General features: G+C 35.9%; 3 protein-coding genes across 4 annotated transcripts; 1 reads left to right on the forward strand and 2 right to left on the reverse strand.

The window, feature by feature from the left end:
- Positions 1-584: 584 nt before the first annotated feature.
- Positions 585-3541, reverse strand: LOC148772469 (protein FAR1-RELATED SEQUENCE 11-like). The gene is made up of 4 exons (XM_088815053.1): positions 3500-3541; positions 3156-3247; positions 2036-2959; positions 585-1950 (listed from the first exon to the last, which is right to left on the reverse strand). The coding sequence occupies exons 1-4, from the start codon at positions 3539-3541 to the stop codon at positions 585-587; spliced, it is 2424 nt and encodes an 807-aa protein (XP_088671179.1).
- A 4687-nt stretch (positions 3542-8228) lies between these two features.
- On the forward strand, positions 8229-9644 carry LOC105963959 (phospholipase A(1) DAD1, chloroplastic). Its single transcript, XM_012988461.2, has one exon. The coding sequence runs from the start codon at positions 8282-8284 to the stop codon at positions 9635-9637; it is 1356 nt and encodes a 451-aa protein (XP_012843915.2). The 5' UTR covers positions 8229-8281; the 3' UTR covers positions 9638-9644.
- Positions 9645-10838: 1194 nt separating this feature from the next.
- VAD1 (GRAM domain family protein) lies at positions 10839-19290 on the reverse strand. Of its 2 annotated transcripts, none has more exons than XM_088813247.1 (18): positions 18643-19290; positions 17828-17887; positions 17627-17677; positions 17335-17400; positions 16818-16913; positions 16584-16688; positions 15638-15738; positions 14497-14678; positions 14359-14399; positions 14157-14244; positions 13948-14034; positions 13798-13852; positions 12997-13063; positions 12432-12531; positions 12232-12293; positions 12098-12140; positions 11674-11972; positions 10839-11175 (listed from the first exon to the last, which is right to left on the reverse strand). In XM_088813247.1, the coding sequence occupies exons 1-18, from the start codon at positions 18826-18828 to the stop codon at positions 10933-10935; spliced, it is 1932 nt and encodes a 643-aa protein (XP_088669373.1). In that variant the 5' UTR covers positions 18829-19290; the 3' UTR covers positions 10839-10932. The 2 variants fall into 2 exon arrangements, with proteins under 2 accessions (XP_088669373.1, XP_088669374.1); XM_088813248.1 differs by having other exon boundaries at positions 15638-15735; positions 18643-19054.
- Positions 19291-19372: the final 82 nt, after the last annotated feature.

The raw sequence follows: 19372 nt of genomic DNA on the forward strand, positions 1-19372 counted from the left end.
ATGCTGACGATCGGGATGCAGGACCCTCTCAGGGGCGACAGTCTCACCGCAGGCGTAGGACAAGGGATACTTAGGTGTTCAGGACCTGATTTCCGTTTTTTAAGCTAAATTTATGTTTAATAAAATATGGTGTAACCATAACCTGATTTCCGTTTTTTAAGCTAAATCTATTAATAAAATATGTGTAACCATAACCTGATTTCCGGTTTTTATTATTATTATTATTACTATTATTATTATTATTATTATTATTATTATTATTATTATCATTATTATTATTATTATTATTATTATTATTATTATTATTATTATTATTATTATTATTATTATTATTATTATTATTATTATTATTATTATTATTATTATTATTATTATTATTATTATTATTATTATTATTATTATTATTATTATTATTATTATTATTATTATTATTATTATTATTATTATTATTATTATTATTATTATTATTATTATTATTATTACATAACATAGTAATATTTATTATAACATCATAACATAATAATAATAATAACATACAATGTCAATAGTAATACATTCATTCCAACAAAATAAACAAAACTAAATCAAACACTATTCAGAATATCCCACATTTCACGTCGACTCTGCAACGCCTCTGGTAGATATGCAACACTATTATTGCTATACCTCGCCCACTGTCTATCAAACGGAGGAAGCGGACAATTGTCATTCATCTTCACATACACAAAGTGGCTTCCTGATTCAAGAAATAGTATAGTCATCTCGTAAGATAACTGTGAAACACCTTCGGGAGCCCAAAGTGGTAAATAAGTCTGATTGCCCAAGCTGCTAGCCGACAAGACCAACGCGTTGTAATATGTTGCCACAACCACGCCCACGTCCGTGATAGTCATCCACTTCTCATAGGGTGCTGGGGCGTTGTCCCAATAAGCGACACTCGCCAATACCCGATACACTAAATTACCACCACCGAAATAATCCTTGAAGAACTCTTCGTGTGTTTTAATACAGTTATAAACATCCATTCTAACATCCATCCACTCATCCTCGTGGTTCTTCACTGCACACGCGACGCTTCGATAACCACAATTACCATCCCCTTGAACGTCCGTCCACGTCACAACCTCCGGAACAAGGCAGAAATGAAGGTGTCGCATCCAAGGGGGTCGGGGAATTTGACCTATTGCGGGTCCACTCACGGTCGATGAACGAGCACGACCACGGCTAGATCTCTCAGAAGATGAACCACGCCCTCTGTTGCCTCGTGTTCGTCCTCGTCCTCGTCCTCGTCCAGACTCTTCACCTTCTCCTGGAAATAATGGAAACTCATGCCCTGACAAATCCCTCTGTGTAGAGTTCGTCCGCGGTCTACCTCTCGGGCAGGCTAGTACTGGTGGCTCATTCATTTCCATAGCCCCGGGATGCATTCGTTCGAAAATGACATCTGTCACGTCCGTGATCTCAATTTCTGACCGCTCACGCAAATCATTCATTAACCCTTCTAGCCTGCCAATAGCCTGTGACCTGTGGTCGGGAACAGAACCAACACTTTCATCTAGGGAATCCCCGAATCCCGAAATAAATGTCCTCCAAAAAATGTGGACATCCTCTGCATAAAACACACCACGTCGTGCATTCATCTTTGCACGAATTTCATGTCTGCATGGGAGTCCAAGACATTTCCTCATATAACAGACGCAACCGTCTATGTCTTCATCCTTCTCATCGTCCAACATCTGCAGAGCATTATGTGTTACAATTCCACTGGACAATATTTTAAATACGGGCACGTTGATCGTATGGGCCCGAATCCTCTTTGATTTTGCAAAATCGGCTAGTATCTCGTTAAATTGATCTTTCATCATTGAGTGATACTGTGCCCAAAATGTGTCGAAGCCACCCGTCGACGATTCCAACCATCTTTTCAATGCTCTATGGTTGCTCTCCACCCTAATATGTTAAGAATATGCTATGTTTCAATAAACTACATGACAGTAAGTTAAGTATATATATTTAACAACTTATAAATAAATACCTGCTTGTCGATGTATTACCCAAATGGAAAATTAGATCCGTCCATGCTTTTACAAATTTCTCTTTGTATACGAGCCAAGTGTATTGGAGATACTCAATCAAATCTGGATAATTCGCGTACTCGTCCAACAAAGCTGTGTAATTCATGGCGAAATCTTCTTCAGACACTGATTTTACCAAGGTTTGCCACGTACCAACTACAAAAGCCGTGCCGCGACGCCTACTATTGCCGAGACATCTTGAAGCACGACGCCCCACATTCATGTTAATGTGCCAAAGACATAAGAGATGAGGTACGGTCGGAAATACATTCTCTAGCGCCTTTATGAGCCCTAACTCTCGATCCGTCACAATGGCACTAGGTAGAGTCTGAGGGGGGAAAAGTCTCTTCAGCTTTTGCAACACCCATGTGTAATGGTCTTCATTTTCATGGCGCAAAAATGCGACTGCTACAGTAAAAATTTTCCCGACAGGAGTAACACCAACAATCTCCAACAAAGGCAATTTGTACTGATTGGTTTTGTAAGTACTGTCAAGTAGTAATACGTACGGAAACTTACTTAACAATTCGACAGATTGAGGGTGAGCCCACATCAAATCAGTAACTGCATGTGTTGTTTCATCAGTACGGAACCACTTGTAATAGTTATGCTCCTCAAGCAACCCAATCAAATGTTGCATCACTGTACGGTCACCCCTAGATAGTCTTTTCAATTTCGCCTTCTCATTGTATATTTGTTTCGAATAAGCATCGAGACCCAAACCATTTTGTCTCAAGTTAGCCAAAATCTTCTTGGGCGGCACATGACTTTGTGACAGATCACTAATGATCTTCGCCTCCTCCTGAGACAATGCACTCATCCCATGCCCGGACTTGTATATCGGAACATGATTATGCTTCCCGTATATTACTCTGACCCCCCATCTATCATCCCATCGTAGTTCTCCGACAATATGAAAACCACAACCTATTTTTTTGCTACCGGTCCTTCTCGGACGCGCGTCTCGATTAGTTGATGGACATTCTCGTTTTTCCCCGAATAGGTCACAAGTCAAAAAAATCTTTTTTTTTAGGACTGCTGCTTTTTACTATTTTCACAAAAAGACCTCTTGCAACGAACCTCACCCAAACCACTACCTCATCCTTCGAGTCAAACAACTGAGTAGTGGTAAAATAATCGGTATGATCAACTTCAAATGTAGTCGTATCGTCCTGAAAAAAACGTAAAAAAATTGATTTAAAAAAAAAAAAAAAAAAAGGTTTAAAATTCAAAAGCCCAAGTCGGGCGCCCGGCAGTGCAGTGCACGCCCATGTTGGGCGTGCAGTTGGCCTACAAACGCCCATAATGGGCGTGTAACAGCCAACTGCACGCCCAACATGGGCGTGCACTGCACTGTCGGGCGCCCATGTTGGGCTTTTGAATGTTTAGCCCATTTTTTTCGATAAAAAACACGAAATTTTTACCTCGCTGTGTTCGCTATCTCGATCTTCATCCGATGAACTCATTTATGTTCGTATATCACACCAATAAGAATGATTTGTGAAGAAATCGTCTTGAGAGCAATTTTTTTTAGAGAGAGAGAGAGAGAGTTTTTTTGAACGGTAAATAGCCTTTTTCAAACGGTAAAAAGCAAATCCCTAAAAATATGGAATAACTTAAATTTGTCAAATTAAATTCATTGTTCTTGGGCACAAAGTTAGCATCATTTTTTGTTTGGCCAAACTCCCCCTTTAATTTTTCATTTATATTTTCTATTCCACCTCAAGAAACTTTTAATTGTCTTTCCAAGTTTTACCAATAAAAAATAAAATCAAATCAAATTATTATTCAAACTATTGAAAATGGAAAGTTAATTGTTGTCACTTTTGGTTTTCAAAACTATGGAAAATAAAAACCCAATACTTCTCTTGTTTAGAAAAGTAATTGGGAATTTGCATTTCCCCTCATAAGTTCAAATTATGAAAAAATATCTTTCCTGTTTGGTTAATTACAACTACTGCCTTTAATTATGTATTGTTTTACGATTAAAATTCCTTCTTCAATAGATAAATTGGACACCAAAAGATTGAACGTGTAGGACAATACATAGTTGATGTACGATTATAATTACCCAAATATAAGGTTGTTTTTCATAATTTAAGCATACCTCATCGAAGTGGCTGTAATTTGCCCTAGAAAAAAATCAAATTATGACTTTATAAGCAACGAGTCCAACTAAAAAACTTCAAAACATTTCTTCTCTATCAAGAAAGAGAAACAACTAATTCTAGTATAATCTTATTCAAAAGAACAATCAACTAATCAATAAAAAGGCAAAAAAAAAAAATAAAAAAAAAATTGGGAAAGTAAGATAGTCAAAGACAACGTATTGCAAATTTGCCATCTTTAATGTAGGTTATTTAATCATCATCACGAAACGAAATATATAGATATATAATACTTCTGACTATTAGGTTATGAACAAAATAAAATTATTGTTTCTTACTATTATTAGGAATTTTTATTTTTTATTTTTATTTTTTATAAAAGCACTTGATAATCGGTCAATAATGTTTGATTTTCTTGTCGTGCTAAAATCATCTTTCAATTTAAAAAGGGAATAATTGACTTAACTACCTCAAAAATATTTTGCTAACGGTTCGTTTTGATATTTTGAATGGGGCAGCTTAGTTAGGCATCTTAGATTAAAAACATACAACTTAGACTGAAAATAAACGATTTAGACTGAAAATGGAAATATTAGTTGGACAATTTAAACTTAAAATAACCATTTTAGATGAAAATAACCCTTTGCAATGATGTTTGTAGCGGAAATTAGTCGGTCGGCGATATGGGACTAGTAGGCAGAGGCGGATAATAAGAAGGGTGATCAAATCAATTATTCAGTCAATTTTGGTATAATAAACTATAATATAATATTTAATAAGTTAATTATGCTAGTAATTAAGTCAATTTTATTCTTTAAATTAAAGAGAACAAGGCGTGAGAACAACAATAATATTCCCTTCTCTTCATTCTTTCGGCTTAAAAAAGAGAGCAAAAAAGGAATTCATGAACCTAATTGCTAATTTAACTTTCAGATTGGTCTTTATATGCAAACCCAACTAACAATGGCTGCTATAAAGTGAACATTTAATTAATTCTTTAACTAATTAATATGAATACACACACTAGCAGAGCCAGTATTTTAAGTCGGGCGCTGAATGCATTGAAAAAAATTCTCAGATGGGGACGCATTAATGTTGTTTATTATACATGATTTTTTTTTTATTCTGCATAAAAATAAAAGAGGTTTGAGAGATATTGAGGGGGCCATGGCCCCCGGATCTTATGCTGGTCCCGCCACTAAAAATACGTGCATGTGTGTGTTTAATATGTAGAGTAATGAGGATTACATGAATAAGTAATTATTATGTTTAATATATATATATATATATATATATATATATATATATATATATATATATAGAAACCAATCTTCGTGGCTACATCCATGCAAAAAGGTTGTTTTCATACTATATAGCCGTCGGAATATATGTATGGGATAATAATATTTTCATGCATATAAAAAAATATTAATTGGATTGAGTTGCATCATTATTTCTTAATTTAAAATTAAAAACTTTTTTCATCTAAAATACGTCACTAAATAATTTTATATTTAATTTGGTAATCGTATTTATCTTCGAAATCCCAGATTAGTATATAGTTTTTTTTTGAAGTATAATCTTATCTTATGACACATAAACATGCAGATTGTACGCCAACTCAAATTTGAAATATTTTAAGTCAATAAAATTTGATTATCAACTATATATTAATTAATGATGTAAAATACACATATTCTAATTTTATAATGTATTATGAGCTTGGGTTCGGCAGCAACTGTCCACGTGTGGGAGGCCCAGTGATATTTGGCGGCCCACAATCGAATGTCGTTGGCGCTTGTGTATGTTGACTGCACTATAAAACGAGGGTTCGTGACTTTTTTGATATCGATTGGTTTTAGGACAATTGTTAACGCCTCAATAATTTCCGGGCAAATTTGACGATTAACTTATTTCAAAATTCCCCACGTGGGACCCACTAGGGGGCACTAATTTATTTTTTTATTTTTTTTGATTAATTGAGAGTAAATAAGCATATTCTCTAAATCATTGTGTCAAATTAGTTGGTTAAACTAATGTATCCTCATCCTCGAAGAAACTTCAAATGGATGATGCCCTTCAACTTTTATTACCTTTAATTTCTTGCAAGAAAAATATTAATAACTTCAAATCACTATTCTTATTGTAAGAAAATTGTAAAAAGAAAATATTAATTGCATTGGACGGTGGAATCTTTTGGAGTCATCGAGTCCAAAAAGAAATTCCATCAAATCCCAACTGAAAAAAGGGGGTTTCGAAATGATGATGAAAAAAGTTCGGGGAAAAATAAAATTCGAATAAAAGGGTAAAAAGGTAATTATTGATTTAGTATATGTATGTAGGGTAAATTACGGTCAACCCTTTGAGGTAAATTTAAATTGCGAAAACTACCCTTCAGGCTTCAATTATGTATATCTTATACGTTCAGTTTTATTGTATCAAATTTACCTATTGAATAAGGAGTTTGTTCGTAAAACAATACATAATTGAGAAGGGTTCTTATAATTATCTAAATAATAAGGGTATTTTCGTAATTTGACCATGTATCCAAGTACGTTGAACCTGTCCAGCTGGCCTTGTCATTTCTAAGTTGAATTAAACTTTTGAGGAGATCATCTAGCAGCCTTGATTTATTAGGCATCTCTTTAATTGTTTGATTACAATTTTGAATTTTCCAAAAACAAAAAGGAAGTTTGTCAAGAAAAACTGAAAAAAAGTGAAATCTTTACTAAACATTTGAAAAGAAATAGAAAATATGAAATTCGTGAACACGAATTATAAAACAAAAAAAGATTTTGAACTGAACTATATATGTAATTAAAAATTAAAAATATATATAATAGTAATAGAAGGAAATAAAAATGTCTTATCACGTAGGAAACGCGTCCCGTGATGCGCACGTGTCTCAATGTGTGTCCTTTTGTGGTCGGAAAGTTGCGGCTGATGTGGGCCCCACTCAAAATCTTCAAACTCCCACTCTTCTTGATGTTGACTCTTTTGACTTTCAACATTATTTGAACACTCAAATAATTTACATTACACACAAAATACCTATATTTATTATTTTATTCGTGTTAATACTTTAGTTTGGTTGGCGGTTGCCACTATGAAGACCAATTGACTTAATAATATGACATATCACAGCATGAATATAACAGCTTACAAATTATACGAGAGATCTAAATCATACTAGAGTCTAGACTAATCATATATTACACGTTCGATCTAGCGGCTGTTGATAAGAAGATTTGAATATTGGTCAATTGACACATGCCTACTTGATCTTATTAGTTAATATATAAGTCGACCTAAAACAGTTCCATCATGCGCGCGGAAATTTTTGTTTAAATAATAATTTAAGGTAATTTGAAAATTAAAGAGTTTAATTGAAACTAATATAAAAACTAGCATACTTTGTACCAACATTCACTAAAAGGCTTGATATGTGATATGATATGACCATTTCTATAGAGAATAAAATCATTCTTCAAATCTTAAATCTTGACCTTTTAAAAAAAAATTATAATAATAATAGGATTAGAATAAATCTTTAAGAAAAATATTGGCATGGTTTATAAATATTTTTTCAACATACTACTAATAAGTTTCAGAACAATTTGTAGCGTCTGAAACCCGTACTACTAATAAGTTTCAGAGCAATTTGTAGCGTCTGAGACCCGACAATTGGTATTATATTAAGAGAGACAAATTAGATTCCAAGAAAATAATTGAAGTGAGATTCATTCGAACATATGATGGGGAAATTAAACGACGACGCGTAGCGCCAAACCTCATCCTAAAACGTTTATTTCAATTAAATATTTCCAAAAAAAAAAAAAAAAAAAACTTAAAAAGGTGTCCCACAAACATGTCCCATGTAAATGAAACCAAACCAAACTACCCTTAATTATCAACATATATAATAATATATAATAAATTAATTATATATATCTTTCTCTCTCTTTCCTCACTCTTTCTTTCTCACTCCTCTATATATATACAATTTCTCTATCCTCCCCAAAACCCAATACACAAAACCTTCAACATATACTATAGTTAATTAGTTACTATATATATAGTAAGAAAAAAAAAAATACAATGAATTTGGCAAGTGGGATTGTCACAAAGCCTTCAAATTTGCATCTCCCAACTCATTATTTGATGAGCTCAATCCAATGCTCCACCTCACACATGCAAAGATGTACTACTTCTAGTAATTATAACTCGAGTTTCAAGACGATCACGAGCTCGAAAAGAATCGAACAATATCCACCCGTCTCGAAAGCGGTGAAGCTCCGAGACGCGTGGACGGAGTTCCAGGGGATCAAGGACTGGGACGGCCTGCTCGATCCCCTGGATGACCGCCTGCGCAGCGAGATCCTTCGGTACGGGAAGTTCGTCGAAGCGGCGTACTGCTGCTTCGACTTCGACACGTCGTCCCTCGGGTACGCCACGTGCAGGTACCCGAGGGAGTCCATGCTATCGGAGTGCGACCTCGCCACGTCTGGGTATAAGGTGACGAGGAATTTGCATGCCACGTGCGGGGCCGCCCGCCTGCCGGCATGGACGGAGGACCGAGTCCCACGATGGGCCGCGACCCGGTCCGCCTGGGTCGGGTACGTGGCGGTCTGCACCGACAAGTGCGAGATCGCCAGGCTGGGCCGGCGGGACGTGGTGGTGGCGTACCGCGGCACAGCCACGTGCGCGGAGTGGCTCGAGAATATGCGCGTGGCGCTGACGAGGCTGCCCGACGACATGGCGCACGGCGATCGGGAGTCGATGGTGCAGAGCGGGTTCCTGAGCATGTACACGGCGCGTGAGGGCACGCGCCGGAGCCTGCAGGATTCCATAAGGGAGGAGATTGGGAAGATACTGGAAAAGTACGCCGACGAGCCAATCAGCATCACGGTGACGGGGCACAGCCTCGGGGCGGCGCTGGCGGCGCTGACGGCGTACGACATCGCCGGAGAATTCAAACACGCGCCGCTAGTGACGGTGTTATCGTTCGGAGGGCCGAGAATCGGAAACAAAAACTTCCGGAGCCAGCTGGAGAAGATTGGGACGAAAGTGCTGAGAATTGTGAACTCCGACGATCCTATAACTAAGGTGCCGGGTTTTGTGATCAACGAGGAAGAATGCAGGCGGAGTAAGGGAGGAGAAGAGAAGAAGGCGGCGGCGGCGGCGGCGGAGGGAATGTGGAACTGGGTGCAGAAGAGGGTGGAGGAGACGCAGTGGGTGTACGCGGAGATAGGGAAAGAGCTGAGGCTGAGCAGTAGGGATTGCCCGCACCTCAGCAACGGAGGAGTTGCCACGTGTCACGATCTGAAGACGTATCTGCAATTGGTGGATAGTTTTGTGAGCTCGAATTGTCCGCTCAGAGCTACGGCGAAGAAGGTTCTCAGTAGAGCTCATCATCAGCAGCAAGACAAGCAGCAGGAGATTCTCTGTGGATAAATTTAAATAAAATAAATAACTATATATGTATATATAATTAATTAAATTGTTTTGTATATATATGAGGTAGAGAGGGCACATAAATTAAATTAATTAATGTGTGCCCCAACCCCAAGCAAAAGCCCTGTCTGGTAATTAATTTGACGATGAGGCTAATATATTTTTTTTATTTTTTATTTTATTTGTAGAAATGAGGATATATAAATAGGTTTTTGGTATCTAAATTTGAAGCAATTGTTTTAGTTATTATATTAACTGTTTTTTATTTTTATAATTTTGGTACAAGAAATTACCTCAAAAAATCGAAGCCCAATGGTTCTTCGAGCTTGAATTCGAGATTTCGAAATTTTTTTTTTTTTTTGCTATTTGCGGTTTTTGTAGGTTTAGAGAGAGAGTGAATTTTTTTATGAACCGCGAATAGCATTTCCGATAATATGAAGAAAAAAAAATAATTAATACAATATTAGTATTGTAAATAATATGAAATATAAAATCTCCAAACAAATGGCAAAAAAATTAGTTGTCCCTACAATACGTCACTTCCCGCTATATGGTATCTCGTCATACTTATTAGTTATTTACAACGACTTTCACGTGGATATAATTTTGTATTTTATTTGCCATTATTAAGTGGTACCGGCTACCAAGTAATGAGCAATTCACCAATTATATAAGTGCACTGTAACGGGTAAAGTGTTGCTTTCGAATAATAACTTCCAACTAATATGATAGACGTAAACAACATTAGACTAATCATGTGGGACAAACTCGATTTAGGGACCGTGGATAAGAGGATTCAAACTTGATGGACACGATTATATTATAAACGATCTCCTAGATACTATACCTAGTGAAATACATAATATTTTTTTTTTATACACAATCACACACAATATGCATGTAGATTTGTGTACAATATATAATAGATTTATGGACCTCAATTGGAGTTTATTTGATGTTGCTCTCGATAAAATACATGGGGTAAATATTAACTGTTGATCTACACATAATCACACTCATTCATGCTTAGGAGGAATATATTTTACCACATCAACGGTGTACTTCACCAGGTGTGGCATCTCAATGACCATCTATTATTGGGACCAAGGTGGCGACCACAAGTTGGGCATGGAAAACATGTTTGGTTATTTTGTTCTTGTCACGAGTGGTTGCAGTAACTTGCGATTTTGGAGAATTACAATTTGATGTGCAGTCCAAAATTTTATTAATTCTGATTTACAACAAAACGTATATTTATTATTTACCCGAAAAAAAAAAAAAACCAACATATTTCGTTAGAATCTCTGGTTCCTAAAGAGCTCTAAATCCCTCAATTTCCCTTTGATTTGGGAGTGCTCATTTCGCATCTTCTCCAGTAATGTTTCGACGAGATGCATCTCCTCTTTCAGATACTTAATTTGCGTATTTATCGAGGCGAGTACTTCTCCCCTGCTTTCACTCATTCCGGTGCTCATGCACCCTTGTTGAGGAATAACGTGGATCCGCTGGGGCCTACTTAACAACACGAGGATGCTTATCTGCAGCAATCGAAGAATATTCAAGTGAGATTTTAAACCAAAAAAAAAAGAGCATGTAGATATCTCTCCTTGTTCCTTCCGTTGAGATTAAGTAAGACGAAATTTATTAGAAAATCACAAATAAACACTAAGTCCTCGTTTGGTTGGGGAGATTAGCCATGCTTAACTAAATAATCAGATTATGTTTGATGTTTGGTGAACCCAATAATTTCCGGGTTGACCCAAAAATATTATTTTATCTTGCCTTTTAGGGACATTATTTGTTGGAGCTTTCATCGATCGTCCAATAATATAATTGGGTTTTCATGAGACTTGGCTAATCTTATCTTAATAACCAAAGGAGACCTAAAAGATCTACGGGGGGAGACAATATTACACTAGTCCAAAAAATAACAATCTCTATATAAAATATTAGGTTTTAAAGAAGCAATGGGGGCCATGGCCCCCAAGGTGGCTCCGCCACTGCCAATAATGAAAAGGGTTACTTAGCAAGTTTACCTGCATTAGAAGGAGAATTACAGCAATGCTGATGACCAGAAGTAGGGATGAGGTGCTCTGGTGTTTTAAAGATGTGGAGAATTTGGCGACGGTATCTCTTAAGAAAGATCCAGCGACTACCTCGCCTACAATTCCTTGTGGAGGAGCATTGACTCTGTTGTTCGTGTCCATCAGATCTGGTACGATTTGCGATACTCTCAGTTCACTAGGACTTGTTTCCACGCGTTGTTGTTGGGTGGTGTTTGCAAGTTTTTCCGGTTGAACTTGGCCGCTTGAAATCAAGTTAGATGGAACACCTCCTATGTAGGATAGGATAGCATAATATCAAAATCTAGTATAGTCTACAGGAGTTTTCGTATTAGTAGTAGTGAAGTAAAATTAAATGAAATAAGAAGTATAAATTAAGGCTAAACAAGAGAAATACCTTCTTCCTTCTCTAGGTTCTTCTGCTTCAACAATTCATGTGCCTGAAACATTAGCCATACAGAAATCGTTAGATGCTGAAAATTTTAGAACAATAAAAGAAGTCGAGATTAATTCAAGAAAAGAGAGTGGTACAAGATCTATCCAGATTGCATAAGCTTCTCGACACTCTTCTACTGTAGACTGCACTATCTTGCCTGCAAAATTAGCACCCAGTCAGCACTCGGACCAATTTCACCACAGATCTTGCGAAAATTTAGTAACTCCCCACTTTGTTTTATGAATAAAAATAAGAAGGGTTGCCTGAAAAGTACAAGGAAATGGCAAAGACGAACCTTTCCACATTGTTTTCTTTGAAAAGTTCAGATTGATGTAAACCCTTAATACACAACCAGGCTTCGAATCATTGCCCTCGTTCTCTACATCCCAGCGGCCCTTAAGTAAGGAGATCAAAGAGAAAACCCATGAGACTTTACACATAAATAACAATACCTTGGAAGATAGACAAACAATTCAAGAAAATAAGATGTGAGACTCATTAAAGATATGTTTAAAAACTAACAACAAAAATATGCAGAAGGACATTGCTTAAAAAGCAAAAAACGAAAGGGGAGTTTAAGTAGTTCCAACTAGTAACCTTGCATAAAGCTAGACGTTAATTTTCATTTATGCTATTCAGAGATGTCTCAATGATAGAAACATGTGCAAAACAAAAAATCATTTATCTCGTCATCACAGTGGTAGGGAACCGTGTAGAAAAGAACCCATCAATTAACACCAATAGCAATGGGGAGAGAGAGTAATGAGCAGGAAGACGACTTGCAAAACAAAACAGCTGTGCGTCCAACAAATTCATTTCATACTATTCTATGTTTGGAAAATAGATGACTGAAACCATACCTCAACAGTGAAGTAGTCACCGTACGGTACGTCAGTGATCTCTTGTGAAGTATCAACAATCAAATGACTGGCATAATAAAATTGAGAAGGTAAGGAGAATAATAATGTTACAAACCAGCATAAAATATGAAACTATGAACTTCACCAAGTTCGCACGAATTCATAAAAATATATTGTTGAATTTGACCTTACAAAAGATTCAAAATATTCTAGAGGGATTTATTATGACCAATAATACTAGAAAAATGAACTGGTTTCTTTCTTACTGAAGTACTGTTTGGATAGACTTAATGGTTTTTGAATTGTATGGAACGAACAGTTATGTCAATTCCTTAGAATCAGATGTGAGTTAAACTGTCTTGTCAAATAAATCAGTGACTATACCCCGGTTCTGCTTCATGATATCAATAGCAACAAGCTGACCAAACATGTTTCTCTTACAACAGGGGGCATCTAATTTTTGCAAACCTTTCCTCTCAAGGCCAAAGGACTACAGCCCATTTATACATAAACTAGCATGCACATGCAGGCCAGAATTGACAAATTGACATTTGTGGTAACTCAACTCTAAAATGATGATTTGAGCAACTGTAATTTTATTTTATTTTTTTATTTTTTTTGGCCAAAATGTAACCAGCATGAAAATATGATAATGAACATATTCAAACAACTAGCAGACATCATAATGCCATAATCAAAACTAGTAAAACGAACGGTCGGGTGAGAGTGATAGGAGCAATAGTATCCCAGCGATAACTATAATCAACAGCAAAGTGATTGAAACTTCTTATGATGACTTGCCTGTTCCTATAGACTCGGTATTTCTGAATCTCTTTACAGCTACCAAATCTTGCACCTAACAAGAATAAAAACAAGAGTAAGCTACTTTGTACCACTCAAGGAATGATTCACGAATACTTGTAACTGAAAATGACTAAAACAAAGACGTACCAAAATAGATTTTAATTGGATGTTGAAATGATACATCACGAGTGTGCCCAAATTTTTCATGAGGATGCCATGGCGTACACTTGAAATCTATGAGGGACAGTGGCAGACAACATTAACTATAATGGTTAAAGAACTAGTAACTTCACCTCTTACAGGGCATGAAAAGTAACATGGATATAAAAAGCCACAGAATGCCTTCACCCAGTCACCTTTATCGCCGCATTTTTTATGAAATGACTCATGAAAATCGGCACCATCGTCAGAGACGAATATTTTAAAGAGCTCTTCTACAGGTAGCTGAGATAAAATGAAAAAATAGAAATCAATAATAAGATGACGACTGCTCATGCCTAATCTTAAAAATGAAACCATATAAACCAAATGAATAAAAAGCAGAAAACATTGTGCTACCTGAAAATGTGTTTCCGCAACTTTCGTGTAGCCTTCAGGAACTGGATCATGAAAACCCATTTCAGGAGAAAATGGAAACAGTTAAGGAAATATAATAGATATTTGGCCAGAATGTTCTAGAAAATAATACTGTCTAACCTCCAGGTGCATCAGTATCCTCAGGCTCCCAACCGGAAGATTTTACTGATGATGAACACTCAATAACAGGAGCAGCTTCTACATTTGTTTCTTCCCTAACTTCCGTGACTAACGATGTGGAGACAATTTCAGGTTCACTATCACGGATATGTTTGGACTCTGATACGGAGCCATTCTTATCACTGTGCACAAAGCAGAATAAGTGAATCTGACCGCTAATCCAATCATCAGTAGGAGGGTACAAGAAAGAGACATTCTAGATAGTCTTACTTTCACGAGCAGCCATGCTTAATTATTTCAGATACCGAATTTCATTCCACAACTTCAAACGTGGTGTTTTATTATAGCTATCAATTATCTTGTAGAATATGTTTCTATTGGAGCTATCATTTATCTCAAAGAGTATTATGATCTTATTAAATCTGTTTAAATATTCTTTCTCGAAATAGAGATTACGTGTTTGCTACATTTTAAAATGTGTTTACAATGTCCGAAAAAGAGCAAATACGGTCCAGCAAAAACTGTCTGCATTCTATACCCAATTTTAGTAGGAAACCGATTCTACAATAAATTTCCTCAAGTCTCAATGGTTTAGATTATCTTGTGAATCGGGGAATATGCCCATTATTTTATTCTTACTTTTCCTTTTTTTTTTTGTTGTGCGCACAGGGAGTGGGGGTGGAAAAGTTACTACACGATTAGTATCTGTAAATTTCATCTTTCTGTTAACTTTTAATTTAAGCCCACTTATGGAAGTCACAAACCAGCCTCATAGCTTCTTCATAGGACTACAAACATCAGCAGCCTCAATTTCAGTTTGTCCGCCTTTGTAGTTCCCATATACTATCCATTTGATAACTGAAATGTCATCTACCAGTCATCATCACAATCAAGTATGCAGTAGTGTTAAATCAACCACCTTTTTCCTAATTTTCAGTTTAAATACATATCCAGGTATTCGCTCCAAAATACACTAAATTACTCTTACAAATGCAACACATACTGCAGTAAACTTCTATGGTCCCCAATATGTTACAGGTTTAATTTTTTTGGACCAGGTACATCATTATCTAATATTTAGAAGCTGAACAATTTTAGAAAAGAAATAAGAAAAAAGAATAAAGAAAAGAGCAATAGATACCTTTCAACGATTTCAGAGTCATCCACAGATTGTCTGGAACTACCAAATTCTTCAACTAATGAACTGCCATTCTCCTGGCTGCTTATATCAGACACTGGCTCCTAATTTGAATTGAAATAGAGAAACCATTACAAATATAAAGTTGACTTATGACTAATCTAAATCAGCACTTGATCAGATATTGATAGAATAATTTGTTTACAAGCATGTTAGATGATGCAATTTATGGTATTTCTAAATACATACGTCAGGAAACCAGTCTACAATGTTTTATACCTGAAAAATAATTTGATCAACTGAGTATCTAATCTGATAAAATACCATGCAAATTCGAGGAAATTGAGTGAACCCCAGGACAGATAAAAATCCAAAGGAAAAGAAAACAAGATGAAGGGAAGCCAATATCTCTACGTACACGATTACAAATAGCTACATATCAGATTTAACTGAAATAAAGGAAACATGCAAAAAAAAAAAAAAAAAAAAAAACTAAATGAAGAGGTCAGTCTAAAACCATACGGAATAAAATTCAACCAAATTTGATGAAGCTTTTTAATTTAAATTGAGATGCAACAATAAAGTGGATGGGATGTAGGTAAAGGAAAAAGTCATCGAATAAAGCAAACAAACTGAATAGAGTCTTCATGATTTAAATTTTGGGATGGGATTGAATTAGAATCCATGTAACTAGACCATGCAAAATATAATATAACAAAAATGCAAAAACCAACAAAACAAAATACACATGTTTAATCTAAATACAAAACACATGTCTAAAAGCACTCATTGTTAAACACAAAACATGCAGCAAACTGAAAGGAATAATATGCTTTAAGGAAAAATAAATAAAAGTGGATGCAACCTAGTACATTAAACTCATAGTCCAAGTCCGGACCAGATCATGAAACTTAAACATGAACGTGTTTTCGATTAAAAAATTAGATACCTGCTGCTGATCTTCAATTTCCTTAGACCCATTACTGTGCTGCAGCCAACCTTCATTGATGAGCTTAAAAGCATCATCTCGGAATAAAAAAGAGGTGAAGAAATACTGCAGAAGAAGAATAGAATTCCATAACATTACCAACCCTGTTTGTGACCTTATGGAGAAAAAATAAAAAATATCTGCATAATACATTATTCAAAGAACACCACAGGTGTACCAAAAGTCGGCCCTAACCTTCTTTCCCCCCGCCATTATTTCTATAGCCGTTGGAAAAACAGCTACTGCTTTGGCTCTTCGTACAGCTGTGATTTCGTGAAACGCAATAATTTTCTGAAAATTAATAATTCCAATCAATGTCAACATAATAGAGAACATGTCAAACAGAACAAGTAATATTTCACTTACAGCATGTTCACTAAAACAGAAATCAATAATCATAGAAATGTCAATATATTCAGATACATACATTAATGAGATTTCAAACTTGCATTCCTATTTATTTTCTTTTATTTTAAGATAGTTGAGAACTACATATGACTACCTCAATATCACCATTCACCAAAAAAATTCTCTATCTTATACATAACTCAAATTTCTAGGATTTTGCATCAGTTTATAATATGCTATTATTCCACAATGATTACAATTACAGAATTAGTTCAGTCAAACTTTAGGCACAGCTACATCGGAAACTATGTTAACGTCAAACATAAGTATAAAAAAGTACCCAAAATATAAATACAAGACTGACCTTTGTCTCAAATCCAAATAGGTTGGAATAAAAGCAGATATAGTGGACAAATAGGTACATATGACCCTGAAAGGAAGAAAATAAAATCGATAAGAAGAGAGAAAACCCAACAGCTTTAAACCAGCCACTTGCTTTAATTTTTTGTGAGATAATAAAGAAATTAAAACTGATTCAGATCAATAACGGAATAGCATTCAGGTTTAAGCTATTTAGAAATAATATTTTTTTTGCATGTAGCAATCATATTTAAGAAAAAGTAAACTAACAGGCCAACATAAAAAAAGTACATTACCTGGAGAAGAAAATTCTCTTGCAAGGCACAATTGAAATCTTGGATGAGAACCTATATATGGAATATTGTAAAATGATGTGCAGACTAGGTTATATATCACCATACTACATGGAAATCTCAGAAGATAACAATAATTTTATTACTAGTCATGGTAATAGTAATATTTTTAATGATTATAGTTCAACAAATGAGATTACTTACTTCATCAGGTGGAAGACGAAATAGCTGCCGATATTCTTCAACTCTCGATAACAGTTGACTCTGTATGGAAAACAATGTACTTACCCATCAGCTAACGCAATCATTTTGCCAACAGTGAGCACCATTGATATTACCGCTGATACTAAAGCCATGGTTGGCTCCTAGAGGATAATTTGGAAGTTGAGGAGGGTGACCACATGCTTCGTCTAGTGGCATCTGAACATAAGTCATACTGACATTCTTACTGTTATCTAAACCTTCGTTTTTACCAACGACTCTTCTTTTCCGCTAACAATCAAGTAGTCAGCTAGATTTATAGCCAGTCCAACTTCCAAGCATGTATAATAGGTGAACACAATCTACCAAATGTGTTCAATAAACTAATGAATCCAACAACTCATCAACCTGCTTTCTCTAATAAGTTTCATTCACTGTATATCAAGGGCACACTTTAGCCGGAGTTATAGATCTTCCAACTTCCAAGCTAGTCTAATAGAAGAAAACAAGCTACGGTTATGTACTTCAAAACCTAAATGAATTAAACAATTGAATTTGATCAAGTCGCTATCACTGATAGTATCCGTTCAGTAGAACTGATTAATTAGCATTCACAGAATAGATGGAAATTAAACGAAAATCAGAAAATCAGCAAGCACATAATCAACACAACTACAACTGCTTACACCGAAACAACCAAATTAAAGTAATTCGGATAGAAACGCCTGTTTTCCCGATTTTCCTCCTGTCGAAATTCAATTCCAGCAACAACAACAACAACAACAACAACAAAAAAATTCAACGATGAAGTATAATACCTGAGGGTCGAGCTGCCGGGAAGGGCTGGGAGTTGAGGAGTAAGATCGATCGGGAGCATCGCGCGGCGGAGAACCGGAGGGCGAGTCGCCGGAGTAATTATTGATATTATCCATGGATTGTGAAATTGGAGGGGCGGAGGTTGGTGTCGTCGGATCTACCATCTTCTCCGATACCACGGCCGCCATGGTAGTATAGCAAAACTCTCTCTCTCTCTTCTTTCTCTCTCTGTGACGTCGGTGACGGTGAAATTAATGCCCGTTGAGTGGGTCCCACCGGTTAGTGAGAGTGTCGGTTGGTTTGATCGGATTTTTGGTGGGTTTCGGACTTTGGAGTTTTGCTCAAGTGAAAGTCACTTCTTCAAAAATTTAAGTCTTACTTGGGATTGGAAGTTCGTTGACCTTCTAATTTCTACACATCATTTTTTTCTCTCTCTCTCTACTATTTATATTCTACACAAGATTATAGCCAAAAAAAATAAAAAATTATACTCTCGTATAATAGTTTTGTAAATTATACGAGGGATGTAATCTACAGTAGGCTAACCATATGTGACAAGTTTGACTTAGCGACCGTTTGCAAGGGGATTCAAACCTAAGTCAATTGATGCAGACTCACTTGACCCGACAACTTAAAAAAAACCAAGAATTGAAGTTATCTTTGGTGCAAATATGCATATATGAATCCAAGATTCAATAATTACACAATCTTATTGGATTTTAAGTTAGGTGT

The sequence above is a fragment of the Erythranthe guttata genome, chromosome 2, assembly GCF_056151865.1.
Source record: "Erythranthe guttata isolate IM_541 chromosome 2, IM_541, whole genome shotgun sequence".
NCBI lineage: Eukaryota > Viridiplantae > Streptophyta > Magnoliopsida > Lamiales > Phrymaceae > Erythranthe > Erythranthe guttata.

Bases quoted from the DNA above. Each gene is read 5' to 3' on its own strand.
- LOC148772469 (XM_088815053.1), bottom strand. From the start codon at position 3,541: ATGAGTTCATCGGATGAAGATCGAGATAGCGAACACAGCGAG. The intron at 2,960-3,155 runs GTTCGTTGCAAG...ATGGGATGATAG, and splicing joins GAGGTAGTGGTTTGGGTGAG to ATGGGGGGTCAGAGTAATAT. The intron at 1,951-2,035 runs GTATTTATTTAT...TTAACATATTAG, and splicing joins GGTAATACATCGACAAGCAG to GGTGGAGAGCAACCATAGAG.
- LOC105963959 (XM_012988461.2), top strand. From the start codon at position 8,282: ATGAATTTGGCAAGTGGGATTGTCACAAAGCCTTCAAATTTGCATCTC.
- VAD1 (XM_088813247.1), bottom strand. From the start codon at position 18,828: ATGGCGGCCGTGGTATCGGAGAAGATGGTAGATCCGACGACACCAACC. The intron at 14,679-15,637 runs GTATCTATTGCT...CTTTGTGCACAG, and splicing joins GACTCTGAAATCGTTGAAAG to TGATAAGAATGGCTCCGTAT. The intron at 12,141-12,231 runs GTACCACTCTCT...CTAATGTTTCAG, and splicing joins ATGCAATCTGGATAGATCTT to GCACATGAATTGTTGAAGCA.